General features: G+C 41.3%; 1 protein-coding gene and 1 long non-coding RNA gene across 2 annotated transcripts in view; one reads left to right on the top strand and one right to left on the bottom strand.

Annotated features, from left to right (window-relative positions):
• Nucleotides 1-7,619, bottom strand: part of RTTN (rotatin) — a 71,355-nt gene extending 63,736 nt beyond the window's left edge. Inside the window, exons 1-6 of the mRNA XM_032957613.2 lie at nt 7,363-7,619; nt 3,931-4,118; nt 2,783-2,981; nt 2,057-2,158; nt 562-652; nt 127-241 (exon numbers count right to left, since the gene is read on the bottom strand). Of these exons, the coding sequence (XP_032813504.1) occupies nt 127-241; nt 562-652; nt 2,057-2,158; nt 2,783-2,981; nt 3,931-4,118; nt 7,363-7,393 (726 nt within the window). The 5' untranslated portion in view covers nt 7,394-7,619. The remainder of the gene's footprint in view (nt 1-126; nt 242-561; nt 653-2,056; nt 2,159-2,782; nt 2,982-3,930; nt 4,119-7,362) is intronic.
• LOC142925370 (uncharacterized) lies at nt 6,359-7,631 on the top strand. The gene is made up of 3 exons (XR_012942349.1): nt 6,359-6,987; nt 7,192-7,316; nt 7,543-7,631. It is a non-coding gene; the product is annotated as an uncharacterized LOC142925370 (long non-coding RNA).
• Nucleotides 7,632-15,767: the final 8,136 nt, after the last annotated feature.

The raw sequence follows: 15,767 nt of genomic DNA on the forward strand, positions 1-15,767 counted from the left end.
GTTTAACAGATGTTTAACAACTGATTTAATATATGCAACACAGCAGAGGAAATAATCCTAAACTTGAATATGACGATAGAATGAACGAATATTATCACAAATAAAACATGGGGTTTAAAAAATTACCTCTACTATATTTGGCCGCTGTAAGAATGTTTCAGCAGGAAAATCACACATCATCACATCCAATAAAAAGTCGCAGGAACTTCTAATCAGGCTGGCATTCTTACTCCGTAAGGACCTGGAAACAAAAGTAGCACACCAGAGAGATTATTTATTTTAATCATGTTGAATTGCAATGGTTTCCATTATTTCTTGAACTTTCAATTTCAGCAGTAAAAAAAGCAACTCTGATTTAGGCACAGTGGCAAGCCATTTTTATAGCTGAGAGTTGTATTAAATTATAAAAGTCGTCCATGTTATACATTTCCTGATTCTGCATGTACAGTATTATCTGCATTATGCATTCAAGGCTAGACTTTATTGCTTGAGAGAATTACGTCTAGCCAGCTTTTCATACTGAACCAAAAATGAATTTGTACCAAGCAGGAATAACTTTACCTTTCCGTCGAAGTCAGAACATGCTTATCATTTGGAGTTAGGGAGAGCCATGGGAATGTAGAAAACTTTAAACACTTCACAACATCATTTACTGAAACAAAAGGAAACAACATTTTGTCGTATTTACAATCAGTCTTTCATCGATGCAGCAGTAACAATTTATTTCCAGCGACATCTATGGGACCTTTTTGCCAGTATTTAGGATGGTATAAAAAGTAAGAAAAGGTGATAAAACACAGGTGTTAAGATGTTAAAACACAAAATAGACACCTATTCCAAAGCATCAAGTCCACATTAACCACTCAAACTTGTGGCAAAACATTCAAATAAATATGCTTTGATAATGTGTGCATTGTCCAATTAGTACGTTACTAACTGGCTGTGCTGGGTGGAGGTTCGTGTATAACACATCAATTTACACAATCTAACCCAAAAAAAGTTATTATGGACTCACACATTTCTTTCCTGCCCCCATCCATTGATTGCTGTCAAGGATACTTTTGCTTGATACAAAATTACACCATCCATCCACCCTTTTTAATGTTTTCCAGCCAAGGTTGAAAGTGTGAACGCATAAATTATTCCCATCTGTCTGTAATGCGGGGATGCCTAAACACTCATAAAAACAGATTATCTAATATAAACAGGGTAAATTATTGCCATTATTGTTAACTAATTTCCCATTTCATCATTCAATAGAAGCAACATTTAAAGTAATACAGTGGTCCCTCCTTTATCGCGGGGATACGTTCTAAAAATAACCCGCAATAGACGAAATCCGCGAAGTAATCAGCTTTATTTTTTACAATTATTATACATGTTTTAAGGCCGTAAAACCCCTAACCACACACTTTTATACACTTTTCTCAGACAGGCATTAACATTTTCTCACATTTCTCTCTTATTTAAACACTCTCAAAGTTCAAACTTTCGCAGATTAAAAAAAATAAGTACAATATTAGTAAATGAAACCAAAGATCAAAACCTGTTTTCAAGCCCAAACATTTTTGTAAATCTGGCTAGCCGAACGCATTCTGTACTCCCTTAGCTAATCAGGACGCAGAACACATGTGCGGTTCTCCCTTAGCCAATCAGGACGCCGAACACAATGCGCGTTCATACTGTACGCAGGAAAAAAAAAGCATGCAAAATTACACTAAAAAAAATCCGCGAAACAGCGAGGCCGCGAAAGGTGAACCGCGTTATAGTGAGGGACAACTGTAATTACATTCAAATTCTATATTAAGAACTTACCTGATAGAAAACCAGTAAAATTTATCAAAGGATTCCTCAAAACTGGAGAGAAAACACAGTGCTTAAAGAACACACCTCCCTTCCTTCTACGCTCCGAACAGCGTATCACAGGCATATCGTGATGTCACACATCACATGCTGTGTAGTTGTGCGACTTGAAAATTAAACATTATTCCAGCCAATTAAATACTTTTCAAAAAACATTACCATACTTGAAAAAGTGAGTTTTCATGACACGTACCTGGCAAGATTATGTTGTTTTTTGGAATGTCCTTTTCCTTCTTGCTGTGTATAAAATAGCCCGTGTTTCCATCTGCCTGCATCGGTTTCAAAGCAAGAGAACCTGACCAAAATAAGCAAGTGTAGATTAAAACATAGAAGTTCCACTTTCAAAAAATGATATCACATTTGCCCAATCACACTTTCTTCATATGCAGCACAAGACACTCAAATTATGTTATGAAGTCACAGTCACTCACTCTATCTCTAATATCCACGAGTATATTGGCCGACACCCAAATTAGCCAAAATACTTAGCAAAATTTGAGCTGGTTTAGCAAAATTTTATCCTGGTTCGTATTTGGATAGATGACCAACAGGGCTTCAGTGAGGTTTTATGGATGTGAGGCTGCGGGATGACCAGGAGATGGCAATGTTTTGTTTCATCTGTTATATTTGTGGGTTTCTCCAGGTACCCTAGTTTCCTGCCACATGACACTAAACACTAATTAATGGGATTTTCCAAGCATCACAATTAAGGACCTTAATGAAAGAAATATGAGAAACAGTGAGGCTTTTCAGGGTATATAATTGGCACTATTGTTAATTAATTTCCCATTTCATCACTAGACAGAGGCAACATTTTTAACTAATAATTACAGCCAAATTTTATATCAGCAGGTCTATGAGCCAAACTATTTTTAAATAATGCACAAGGCAACAATATAGATGAGCATACTAGTATTACCTTGCTGGTGAGTGTCCTCTGGTGGGGAATTGGCAGAGTACATCACAGAGGGGGTCTCGGGCTGCACTGTTGGGAGGCGCAGTAGGCAGTCCATGATGCTGTCCACAGGTGCCTGCAGTGACGCCTGCACGTTAGGCCGCAGCTGCGCCAGGAACTCAAGTGCTCCAATTTCGACTAGTAACCCCGCTGCAGAAGAGTGCTGTCACGGGGTGTCGCAAGCAAAACAAATATACAGGCAAATGTAGAGACACAATCCTCAATGATAAATTCATCCTTAAAAATACTGATGTATATGTATGTTGAACTTATTTCGCACCATACCTAGCCAACCGTGCTAATCGGAGGTGTGGGGGAAGGACAACAACAAGCCTTAAAGTGTACTATCCTTAAAGAGGCACGTACCAAACCCCATCTAATAACAGCATTTTGACTTACAAATTAAATTTGCAGAAACAAACATGAAGCAGCCATATTCTTGGTTCTTTCGGTAAAGTCACGAAAGCTTTATAACAAAATTAAGCAGCCAGTTTAACACGTAAGCGAATCATCAAATATACATTGTTTAAATGCATGCCTATACAAGGCACCATCATTCAAAAGGGATTACCGTTGGTACGGCTATATTAATACACACAATGGACAGGAAGGACAAGATCAAAAGGCTCGCATAATGCGCATGCATAATGTACGTTGCCTCAGTAACCCCCCCCCACTTTGCACAAGAGCGCAGAAGTGTGGTCACCACATCTACACCTCTATATAAGGAACGAAACAGGTGGACTTCTCCACAAATCTGGTTGTCGCTTGATGAAGCTAGTTGTAATTACTGGCGAAACGTCGTACTCAAGATTGTAAATGTTGTGGCTTCGCTCTCCAACACATCGGTGTGCTGTACTCGTAACGAATTGGCATGTTCTGTTTACATGACAACCCTTACTTGTTAGCTATGTTGGGTGGCGGGTTTTAATGACACATTTATATATTTACACGATCTAACCCAAAAAAAACCTCTATTATAGATGAAGCAGCCATAAACAATTAACAAAGCTAAACACAATCAAAACAATGAAGACCAAACAAAAACTTAAAGATTCTTAGTACACTTAGGACGATGATGCCATAATCCCATATGCAATACATATCCCCACCTGGGAAAGCTTGTGCAGCAACCCCAGCACTTCTTTCTGCATGGGCACAGAAGGGAAGTTGAACCACTCAAGCATGCGGACAAGCAAGCGCTTTTCCTGCACCAGGTCCGCCTCAGCCAGCAAGCCATGCTCCAGCTTGAGCAGTAGATTCTTGAGCGCCCGCACACGTATCTCCTCCAGATGGTGGCCTACAGGAATTAATTTGTCACAGGGAAAAACAGCATGTTAAAAAAAACTGTAGCGGAGCATCTGGCTGTTCACTATTGTCTTCATCTGGACCTTACAGCCGGCTACCACCTCCAAAAATTGTAAAAAAAAAACAATCTCACCAAATGCTTATTTTTTCATTTCCTTTCTCCCTCCTTAACCCTCTAAATGTGCATGTTCCCCCTACTTGAACAGAATCTTTGAAGTGTTGCATTGTACACAATCCCCTGTTGGTGTCCATCATTTCGGGCATGTTCGAAGGGTGCGTCCTGCCCAATCTCACTTGCTACTTATCTGTCTAGCAGTATAATTACCTGCGTGCATTGCACCATGCTTCTTTACGAACTTTACTCTGCCCTGTACTCTCAACGAACTATTACAATATTATAATGGTTTCTAATATACATACACGCTTTGTAAATGCACATTTTTAGAAACACAATTTTTGTTGAATAGAAAACCAATATTTCCTTCACGAATTATTTAGTAATGTTGCTCTTGGTAGTGGTGCAGAAAACACAATTCCTCATTAATACTGCCTTAAAATACAAAAATATATTAAAACTAGATGACGTTTGGCCCTTCCTAATGTGTTAAGGGCAATCCAATGCCCGCAACATCGCTTATTATAGACAGTGCCTGTACGTATATATATTTATTTTAAGCAGTGTTATAGACTCCATTGAAATTCCTTTACGGCTCAACAGAGGGCGTGTATACAGCCAGCCAAGATACGGCCACAGGGCAAGAGCATTTGAAACGTCTCATGAAAGCAAATCGACAACTACAGTATATCATAATCTTTATTTATACTGGAGGAATCCGATGAGCTACAAAGCTCTTTTTCAGAGAAGTAAAATGGGTCACAAGATGTCCAGTCGTACAGGAGATGCCGGTTTCAACCTCATTAGATATCATCAGCCATGTACAGCACGACTAATCTACACGACCAATTAAATCTATACATCTATCATAGAGGCCTGTAATCCATACATTTAGAAGCGGAGTTGGTGAACCACGTAAAGATAAATCCGTTGTGCATGCGACACCCATCTCGAAGAAATAATACAATGTGCAGTACAGCACATAGATGACATGCGTAAATTTAATTTTAACAGGGCACTAGGGGTTTTTGTTCCCCAACAACAAAACATACTTGCTCCTAAAGTGGCGATACAATTCCGAGCAGGGTTTCTTTCTTAAGCAAAAAAGTATTGGCATTAATGAAAGCAATAAATCCATCGTTACGGTGATATTACCATCAAAGGAAGAGCACAATTCAAAAAGACACGAGTATTTACACACCCGGGGGTGCTCATTGTGGGCTGTCCGAAACGAGTTGGCAGCTTAAAGATTTGAAAACTAGCGAGGCGCTCAATTCATAACAGTCGTGGCGTCTAACATTGACATAACGCGTTATTTGTACCATTTAAATTCTCTTTCAAGGATTGTGTTCGTCTGTTGTACAGGACGGCCCATGATTAGATAACACAACCCAAGGATGTAGTGCTTGTCTTTACTGACGAACTTGGCATTACATATATAAGCTCCTCACTTTTCAGCTTGTCACATTTTCTTCGTCGATTACCAAGTTAAAAATGTGAGTGGGTTAAGCAGGGCACTTCGCAAGAAGCATACCTGTCAACCTCTTATCAGTGCCTACCTTATTATAGACCAATTCAAGCCGTATAGGTCACCCCGTGCCCTTATAAATCTGAACGTTCATCCTACAAAGTCTCATCACAAGGGAGAAGCACAAACATATAGACAAAAACTATATATTTTTGTTCTTTCGGTAAAGTCACGTAGAAAGAAAAATAAATTAAACAACAGCATACGTTTCGATTGCAACACAAGCAATCATCATCAGGTACAAATGAAAGAGAGAAAAAACATAGTAAACTAGAAATATAATGCAATACAACACATAGAGTCGGCTAACACAACAGCCAACACCCCACCTGGTTCATTACGTTCTTCCAAAGATTGCTAAATTTGAGAGCGAGACAAAACACAGACACGGAGACACAAAGACAGACACATAAGCAGAGAGAGATAACACAGAGACACACAGAGAGAGACACAGAGAGAGAAACACACAGACACACGGCTGTATGCCGTATGAACCTGAAAACTCAATTTCCCTTACAAGAATTCGGGTAAACCGTATTGGTTGACAGGTGTCAAGAAGGGCTGATGGCCAGGTGATCCGGGTGGCAGCCAAGGGGGATGGCACCATTTAAACAATGCAGCGATGTATGAAATCAGCCGCTGTGCATCTGCTTGTCCTTCCCCCGACACTTACGATTAGCACGGTTGGCTACGTACGGTGCGAAAGAAATTCAACAGCGCCACAGCACGTACACAGCACGTACGTAGCCAACCGTGCTAATCGGAGGTGCTAGGTGGTTTGTCAACAGCGGCAGGGTCATGAGAAATGTTATCGGCTTGGAGAGGCGTTCGTCCACAAGGAAATTAACGGGGGCGGATAAACCCCAACAGCCGCTATCCGCAACGTACGTGGCGGCGAAGTCGCCACAGCGCTTGTGCCAGGCTAGGTGCACTTTGAATGCTATTTACGTGAAGTGTGCGAAGGCTCAGTCGGTGCTGGCAGATGCACAACTGCACAACCCCTGTACCGTACACACGACTGCTGCAGCACAGGGCTGTTGGCGCCAAAGCAGACTGAAACTGCGCACCAAGTGGTTGGTTAACATCACGGCCATGCGGCATGCCCGTCTGACCCCCAGCACCGATGTAATGTGTACACCAGGCACACCAGCTACAGGGCTCATTATTGAAGGCCGGGTCGACCTAGCACAGGAGGCCCGGGACCCCGACCGACTCAAGGTATTCGCCACCGATGCTGGCCCTCAACGAAAATCTAACTTTTTGGTCGCCGTGTTAAAATCAGCACGCGAACCGCCGCACCCCACAAAGATCCCCCCCCCCCGTATAGCCTTAACAGACTGTTGAGGCAAGTGTTGTTGGCGAGCAACGCGAGCGAGTTTGTGGGAGGTCAGCACCACGCCCGACCGTCTTTGTCTCCCCCAGGGACGATGTTTAACTGCACACAGTGGCATGAGGCACTCGTTTGAGGCCGAGTCGACCTTGGGGAGGCCCAGGACCGGTTCCACGCAACAACACAAGAACCCCCGCACGCTCTTAACGACAGAGGGGTAAAGCCGCGACACACTTTTTGTTGTTGAAAAAAATATATCTCACCCAGTTTTTTTACGAGCGACGGTACATCCATGCCGCCCGCAGCAGCGGCGTCGGTCTGCTCGTGAGGGGGGTTTTTTACCGTGCGTTAGCTACCGAGGTGTATAAGTAAGTTGCGCATTTATTAGTGAACTCTCCTCTTTTTATTTGTGTTTACTCCCTCCCCCCCCCTTGTTGTTGTAGTCGCTCCGATTCGGCCGCGAGGATCGCAAAGCAACAAAAAAAATCCCGCCGAAGCCGTTCGCTTTAACCGCGCTGTGCGCGAAGGACCCCTCCCGAGGTGTCCGCGGAGACCACGGCAAGGCGGCAGGCGGGCAAAGCAACGCGAACGGACCCCATCGAGTTCCGTGGATTAATATTTTTTAATTTCGATGTTTGTAAAAAATATATATAAATAGAAACGGCTGTATTGATATAACAAATATATTTGCTCTTTTTTTCCATTATATTAGTGACAGCGGGATTTATGTTTCGCAGGAATTTAAATACAAAAAAACTGGCATCGCGTTGGTTATCACGTTTGGGGTCTTGATACAGGTAGTGACGTGCGGGTAACGCCGTCGCCATGGTGACGGCGAGATCCGATTTAAAAGTTGCAAAATAAACATTTATGTAAATACGCATTTCTTTTGATTTAAAGCTTTCGTGACTGCAGTAATTCATATTCTTAGCTCTTTCGGTAAAGTCACGTTGAAAGGAAACAATAAAATAATAATATATATAACAATAAAAATTCTCACGACGTTTCGACCATAACACAAACAACGTGACTTTACCGAAAGAGCTAAGGATATGAATATGCATTTCGTTTATTTAACAGTTTTTTTTTATTATTGATAGGACTTGTCCGTTACTCAACGTCTACAATTAGGTAGCTACATGTTCAAATTTAAAAAAGAACTACTTTTTCAGAAAACAAATGATAATGTAATTCCCTCCCGGTCTCTGTTGATGTGCTCTGAGGAAGGGCCTGTTCCCGAAACGTCGCATATTGCATGTGTTTTTTTTAGGCCACACCGTGGTATTTACTAATGTATTAATGTTTTTTTATTAATTTAAAAGTTATCAAGTACGCGAGCAGATAACATATTCGTGTCTCCAAAGTAAATAGTTATAAAAGTATTTTTGATACATCCCCGAGTCACTCGCCATGGTCTTAGTGGAGTGAATCATTTCAGCGGAATTGATTCAGAATCACAATCTTCTGGAGAAGAAATACGCCCCGAGATAGTTTTGTTACGTTTAAAAACGTTAAAACATGATTCCTTCGGCGTCAATTGCCTAACGAAGATAACATTTTAAGGTGCTCATATTAGAAACCGCTGCAGTCTGATGTGTACGTCTGTCTGGGAGGCGTCCTTAAGTGAGAGGATATCTCCCTTCGTTAATTTCGATTAGCTTCGCATTTTAGCCACGCCGCCGTTTGAGACCCAGTCAGGGCGGTGACGATGTCACAACGCTAGGTTGCACTGTGCAAATAAATATAGCAGCTCACGGCTTATGGCAGTGTCAAATGGGTTGTGTAATGTGGTTTTGAGGGTCATGAGGATAGTATTTGAGTGGGCTTTGTTGTTTCGTATTGTGTAGGAATGCCTCACCGTTGGTAGATAAGACTTATACCACTTTCACGGGAAGAACAATAACATGGCGAGGTGTTTCTTAATTAGAACAACCACATTTTCAGAGGTCACTCACAAGGGGCCGTCCATAAATGACGTCACGCGATTTTGGACGATTTTAACACCCCTCGTCAAACGGCGTCACAAAAAGTCAGACCCCCCCCTCATATATGACGTCACAAAGCTCTGCCCCCCCCAAAAAAAATATAAAACATGCTACAAATCGCTTGAAACTATTATCATTGTAGTGCGTATTTAATCTGCCGCTGCACTCTGATGTTGTAGGAGAAAACATTTCTTAAAAAGTATATTTAAATAAGTAGAACGTGTTGTCTATATTTAAAGTTGCGCATTTTGATGTGACGTCACATTTCTCACCCCCCCCCCTCCTCGTCACACATCGTCACCAATTTCTGACCCCCCCCAGGTGCGTGACGTCATTTATGGACGACCCCCAACAGCACCACCTAGTGGAAATGTCACGAGCCGCCACTGGCTGTAAAACCCTTTTTCACAGATGTCCAGTAGGGGCGGGTAAGAAAGTTAAAACAACAAACGATTAAAAAAAGACATAGGAGGGCAAAGTAAATCACTATAAATAATCGAAACTATTTTAATTTTACCAGGTAAAGCTCACCGAGCTATTAGTTATTTTCAGAAGCGTCCTGGCCACAATAGATAGCTCAACGAAGTGGTCTATCATGTGGACATTTATAGCGGCCAGATAAACTTCAACGCGTGTTGCTAAACGTACAACAGGACCGGTTTCAACACACTGTGTCTCATCAGCTTGAGTCGGGCTTTGCTTGAATTCAATGTTGGTGAAGTAACAGATGTTATAGGCAGCATATGCCATCCCCTGAACCCATTCACCAATAAATTAATTAATACATCATTATCACGTTCAGCTTTCCAAAACCACTCCAATTGCATATTTTTTATGTAGTTTTTCAATCCTAGACTGCCTTCAATAATTACCCTGGGTGTACATTCATTTTAAAGCATGTATACACCCTCATACTCAGTTTCACACGTAGGCTTTTGCGACCAATATCCATATTAGAGGTTTTTTTGGGGTTAGTACGCATAAATATCCTATCAATAGGATACTGTGAGAAAATAAATATATACCGTAATCACTTAATGCCTAGCCTGTGTAGAGAATTAAATGGCATTTGACATGATGAGCTTTGATGCGGCCATCCAAACACAAACCAAGGCCAAAATAAAACTACATTAAGAAATGAAACTATATACCTGCATTATATTTACAACAAAATGCAATGAAATAATGTGTAATACATATTATGAATTCAGGCAATTAGATGTTCTTTCCCAAAAATTGTTCACGAAGACTTGATGTTTCCAGAAAATGTACGTTCATGAATTATAGAAAGTATTATCTAAAATTTCTATTTGGCCATAACCAATCAATGAAAGTGAATTACAAAACATGACATTATTGAAGAACTGAATTGATTCGACTACAAATCTGGGTTCACTATGAAAGAAAAGGAAAACATAGAAAGCATCACATATTTGCAACGACATTTTCTACGCCATGTAGTATTTAAACACAAGGTGGCGGTGTAGAAACAAAACCAAACTTGTATATGCTAATGTACAAGTTTGGCTTTGTACATGTACGTGCTCATAATACTGTACAGGGTGGTCCAAATATCTTGTGACCCCGCCCCCAATTAATTGACCCCTAAACACATATTTTGCACATTGATTTCTGTTTTAAGTAAACCTTACTTAAAACATTATATTTTGGAGAATTAAATTGGGGTTTTGTTCGTGCCCGTTATACATCTCCACATGTTTTACTGAGGCGTAACAACCGTGTAATACATTCCAAGTTATTGTTGTATTAAGGGTAATAGTTCAGCCCAGTATAATCAACAACTACGTATACGCAAGTGCACAGGAGAGTTTATGGTGGCGGCCCTTTCTCGAACGACTGCCACCTGTCAAAACCTTGCTGGTGTTAAATAGTTAATACAGAATTGGTCAATTCACTGCTGAATGATTTGCCTCCCCAAAGCCGCCTGGCGCCTCTTGCGATCTCGCAATGCCAACAGTCCTCACCCCTATTCTTGGTTCTTTCGGTAAAGTCACGTGGAAGGAGAAATAATACAATAGTAATAAATAAAACAATAAAATTCTCACGACGTTTCGATTGCGGCACAAGCAGTCATCATCAGGTTTTCACACCTGATGGTTTTCACACCTGATGATGATTGCTTGTGCTGCAATCGAAACGTCGTGAGAATTTTATTGTTTTATTTGTATTATTTCCCTTCTACGTGACTTTACCGAAAGAACCAAGAATGTGAATCCCCACAATCACGAAAGCTTGCAATAGAAATTAAGTCCTCGCCCCTGTCACTTCCTTTCACACGAACCGATTTCACCGCTCCGTCTCTACTCGCTGTCGTGCTCTCTCGGTGGGACGCGTTCCATTCCTTGGCCGACACTTTCATCACTATTCCTGACTATCAGGCCATTATTATCATTCCATCTAGTTTTAATTCATTTCGGTTTGTTACACGGATGATCCCGTTTAGCCATTTCCCTGCTATTTTATAAGAGATCCGTAGTGCGTGAACACAGCTACGGAAATAAAAAGACAAAAAAATATAAATAGATTATTTTGGTCTTTCGGTAAAGTCACGTAGCTACGGTTCAAATTAATAAAAATAATAAAATAAACAAAAAAACTACGAAGTTTCGATCACAACACAAGCAATCGTCAACTACGATGTTTTGATCGCAACACAAGCGATCGTCATCAGGATTTGTTTATTTGTATTAATTTGAACCTATCTACGTGACTTTACCGAAAGACCCAAAGAATATGAATTCCTGCAGTCACGAAAGCTTTAAGTTAAATATAAATATTGCACGCTTAACGTGGTATTTAACGGTCATACGTGACAGGCACTAGAATGCAAGAAAATGAATAAACATCAGAGCAAGAAGCGTCAGAATTACTTTAGGTGCATGTCAAAGTAAGCTCTATGTTTTGGTTTAATAGGGAAATAAATATGGGGAGAAGGGAGGGAACCAAGCTGTATAGGATGGTCCATATGTCTTGTGACCCCCATTTAGTTTTCTAAAAGTTACTATATTTAAAGTAAGGTTTATTTAAAACAAAATAAATATGCAAAGGGAAAAAGTGTTAGGAGTGAATTAATGTCGGGTCACAAGACATCTGGACGATCCTGTAGATGAGAGGGAAGGGTATTCCGGAAACGTGGAATTACTTTTAACCAAAGTTTAGCAAATGGAATTGGAGACATGGCCTCCTGCCTAAGCCCATTTTAAATGTTCTCAAGGGTTTTAATTATTGTGTTTAACCTACAACGTGAGTATGTTCTCTAGTCTGTGTCTTTCTTTTTGTTATTTGTTCTACAGAGGTAGAGGTTTCGCTTTACGCAACAGGAACGTTATGGTTGATCGAGTCTGAAGGAGATAGGGGATTTGCTCAATGTCCTCATTTTGTTTGCGGGCCCAACTCCAAACACCAAAAACAAAAGGCCATTAAACGAGTTTGGCGAACAAAGTACAGTATTCCTAAACTTAAATAAAGTGAGCTCTTTCACATGTTAGCTGCATAATTGTTTTAATCGCAAAATAAACACCAGTAAATATATTTAAACTACAGTATAAGCGGCTGTTTGTAGAGAACGCGTGTGTTCACTCCACCAATGTCAATGAATGAGCGTTATTTGAAAGTTCGTTGTGGTTATGCAGTTCATGCGTGGGGTCGGAAGTCACTAAGACGCAATTTACCTGACAATTATTCGGTTGGTCCTAGCTATGCTTAACCGCTCTACCAATTAGAATTTAAAGCAAACATTCGTCAATATAACTGTTTTTAAATTATATAACGGGGCGACGTTTCGGACAACGAGCCTTCATAGCACACGGAGAGGCTAGAGAGATAGCGGTAATTGGCCGATGTGCCGTGAAGGCCTCTCTCTGTCCCGTGCTTTTGATGGGCCATTGCCCGAAACGTCGCCTATTATATACTTTCCTTTTAAAGCCAGCGTTAATTAACCAATGTGTTGAGTTTGTATTCTTGGTTCTTTCGGTAAAGTCACGTAGAAGGGAACCAAGAATATGAATCCCTGCAGTCACGAAAGCTTTAAATCGAAATTTGTTGAGTTTGTGTTGTTTTTGTGCTTTTGCTCACCACCGTCAAATCCAGTTTCACAAACTGCGTTGACAATAGACGAACACGTCTATTGTCAACACAGTTTCGATTTAAGGCAGCCGTTGCAATAATCATACAATGGGTGGACGATTGTCGTTGGAGAGTTGGTTGATAGCCGGGGGGGGGCATTCATTGCAATGAGCTGGTGAGTGGTGAGGGTAGGGTGAGATGACAATGGGCAAGTGGTGTCAAGTGAGTCTCCCGGTAAATGACGAGAAACTACACGCGTTCGGCAATAACGCGCGTACAATGGGCGACGTTTCGGGACATCGTCCTTCATCCGAGCGCATGTGCTGCGGTGAAGGGCCAGTTGCCTCAAACGTCGCCGCTTATATATTGTTACTTTTAAGGCAATGTTATTGGCCAATGTGTTGAGGCTTTGCTGTTGTTATTTGAGCCTGTGCACAACTGCCAAGGTAGCATTCGGTAAATGTCGAGTAAACATGCAACAACATGGAACGCTGGCCCAATGTTAGTCCAACGTTTCACGTTCACAGGGTAACGGAGTCAGAATAATGGAATGTGTTTTGTCATCCTTAGCAGTGTTCATTAGGACGCTGTCTTTCCGACAGCTCTGTTTCTTCACCTGAGGACGGCTGCTTGCGTTGTGGCCGAAACGTCGTGAGAATTTTATTTAGTTTTATTTTCATTATTTTATTATTTCCCTACGTGACTTTACCGAAAGAACCAAGAATATACGACCCACTATTATCGTCATATATATAGTCACTTATGTTCACACAGAATAAGCATGAGCAATCTTCATCCCTCCTGGAATGACTGCACCAGGGGAACGAAGTCCACAATCTTGATGTCTGCCTTACAATAAAATCTGGACTTACGTAGCTTAAAACTGCGACCGCATTTTAAAATGCTGGAAATGTTGGTCCAGATGTCTTGTGACTCCCCCCCCCCCCACCAATAAAATTACCCTTAATATTTCTTTCATTGGCATATTCATTTCTGTTTTAAATAAGCATATATATTAAGTTTAGAGAATTAAATGGGGGTCACAATACATCTGGACCACCCCGGACATACAGTGAGTAGGCGGTGTTTATTTGGTCAAGGGTCGCTTGAACAGGGGGCAAGTGGCTGGGAGTAACATCACGGGTGGCAGGGGGACAGGGATTCCAGAAAGTGAGGGCAGCAGAGCAGGTAACACGACAATTACACACAGTGCGTCCGTACCAATAAAATTATTTTACACAAACCGTCACCCACTGCAGGCTTCTTACATTGTGCAACATCTCTGAAACGTAATATTTTTAAGTACATCGCATATCAAACATAAATGAACACGGAAAGGAAAACAAATGTTCGGGGTCAATTAATTGCGGGTTCACAAGACATCTGGACCACCGCGTATAGAATCCGGTAAATCCGCTCGACAGACAAGATCAGCAGAAACCATACGCGTGGTACCCGCAACAAAAACAACGTGGAACACTCCAACGTTTGAATCGGCCACCCTGTGAGTAGGCATGCGACATGTCTCCTACAGATATCCGTTACTCAATATTTTATTTTGAAACGCCTCTTCGGCCACCACGACCTTCTTCGCAGTGGCATTATTCAACAGCATTGGTTCAAGGGCGATCAAAACTCTGGGCCAGCTTTGACAGTGGTGCCCATGTAGGGAGTTCACCAGCATTGATTCAAGATGCAAAGCCTGACTGCTGATGAGACACTTGTATGTCAATACCGATCCAGAGTTTTGCGTGTCTCGAATCAATGCTGCTGAAATGCACTCAGAATGCCGTGCGGTAGATGGGTTGTGAAATGTATATATTATTTTTCGATTCAAAGCTTTCGTGACTGCAGGGATTCATATTCTTGGTTCTTTCGGTAAAGTTACGGAGAAGGGAAACAATAAAATAATACAAATATAAAACAATACAATTCTCATGACATTTCGACTGCAACACAAGCAATCATCATCAGGTGTGAAAACCACAGCAAAATATTTTATTTTCAAAATTTTCTTGCTGTGGGTTTCACACCTGATGATGATTGCTTGTGTTGCAATCGAAACGTCGTGATAATTTTGTTTTCTTTTTATGATTTCCCTTCTACGTGAATTTACCGAAAGAACCAAGAGTATTTATTATACTTTTTTTTCATCAGTGGACTTTACCGTGTTTTTTAGTTATAGTATCCACTGCCCGAGCTAAAGATTATGATTTTGTGAGCAGGAATCTGATAGTGTGTGTGTGTGTACTGGCGCGCTACGAACCCGGCCACCACGGTTCGACTCCCGCTTCCGACCAACGCCAGTGACGATTTATCTGAACCGGTCCTTGGGCCTCTCCTAGGTCGACTCAGCCTCAAATGAGTATATGGTGCGGTGTATAAATATCGCCACTGGGGAGACAAAAGCGGCCGGGCGTGGTGCCGGACACCCACACCCCTTCGTGTGCCGTGACGGCCTTCATAGAGGTACTCTCTAACAGCACTTTGCTAGATTTTGATTTAAAGCTTTCGTGACTGCAGGGATTCATATTCTTGGTTCTTTCGGTAAAGTCACGTAAAAGGGAAACAATAAAATAATAAAAATATAAAACAAT

This window comes from Petromyzon marinus, chromosome 20 (genome assembly GCF_048934315.1).
Source record: "Petromyzon marinus isolate PM22_M1 ecotype Great Lakes invasive population chromosome 20, UKy_Petmar_22M1.pri1.0, whole genome shotgun sequence".
Taxonomy (NCBI): Eukaryota; Metazoa; Chordata; class Hyperoartia; order Petromyzontiformes; family Petromyzontidae; genus Petromyzon; species Petromyzon marinus.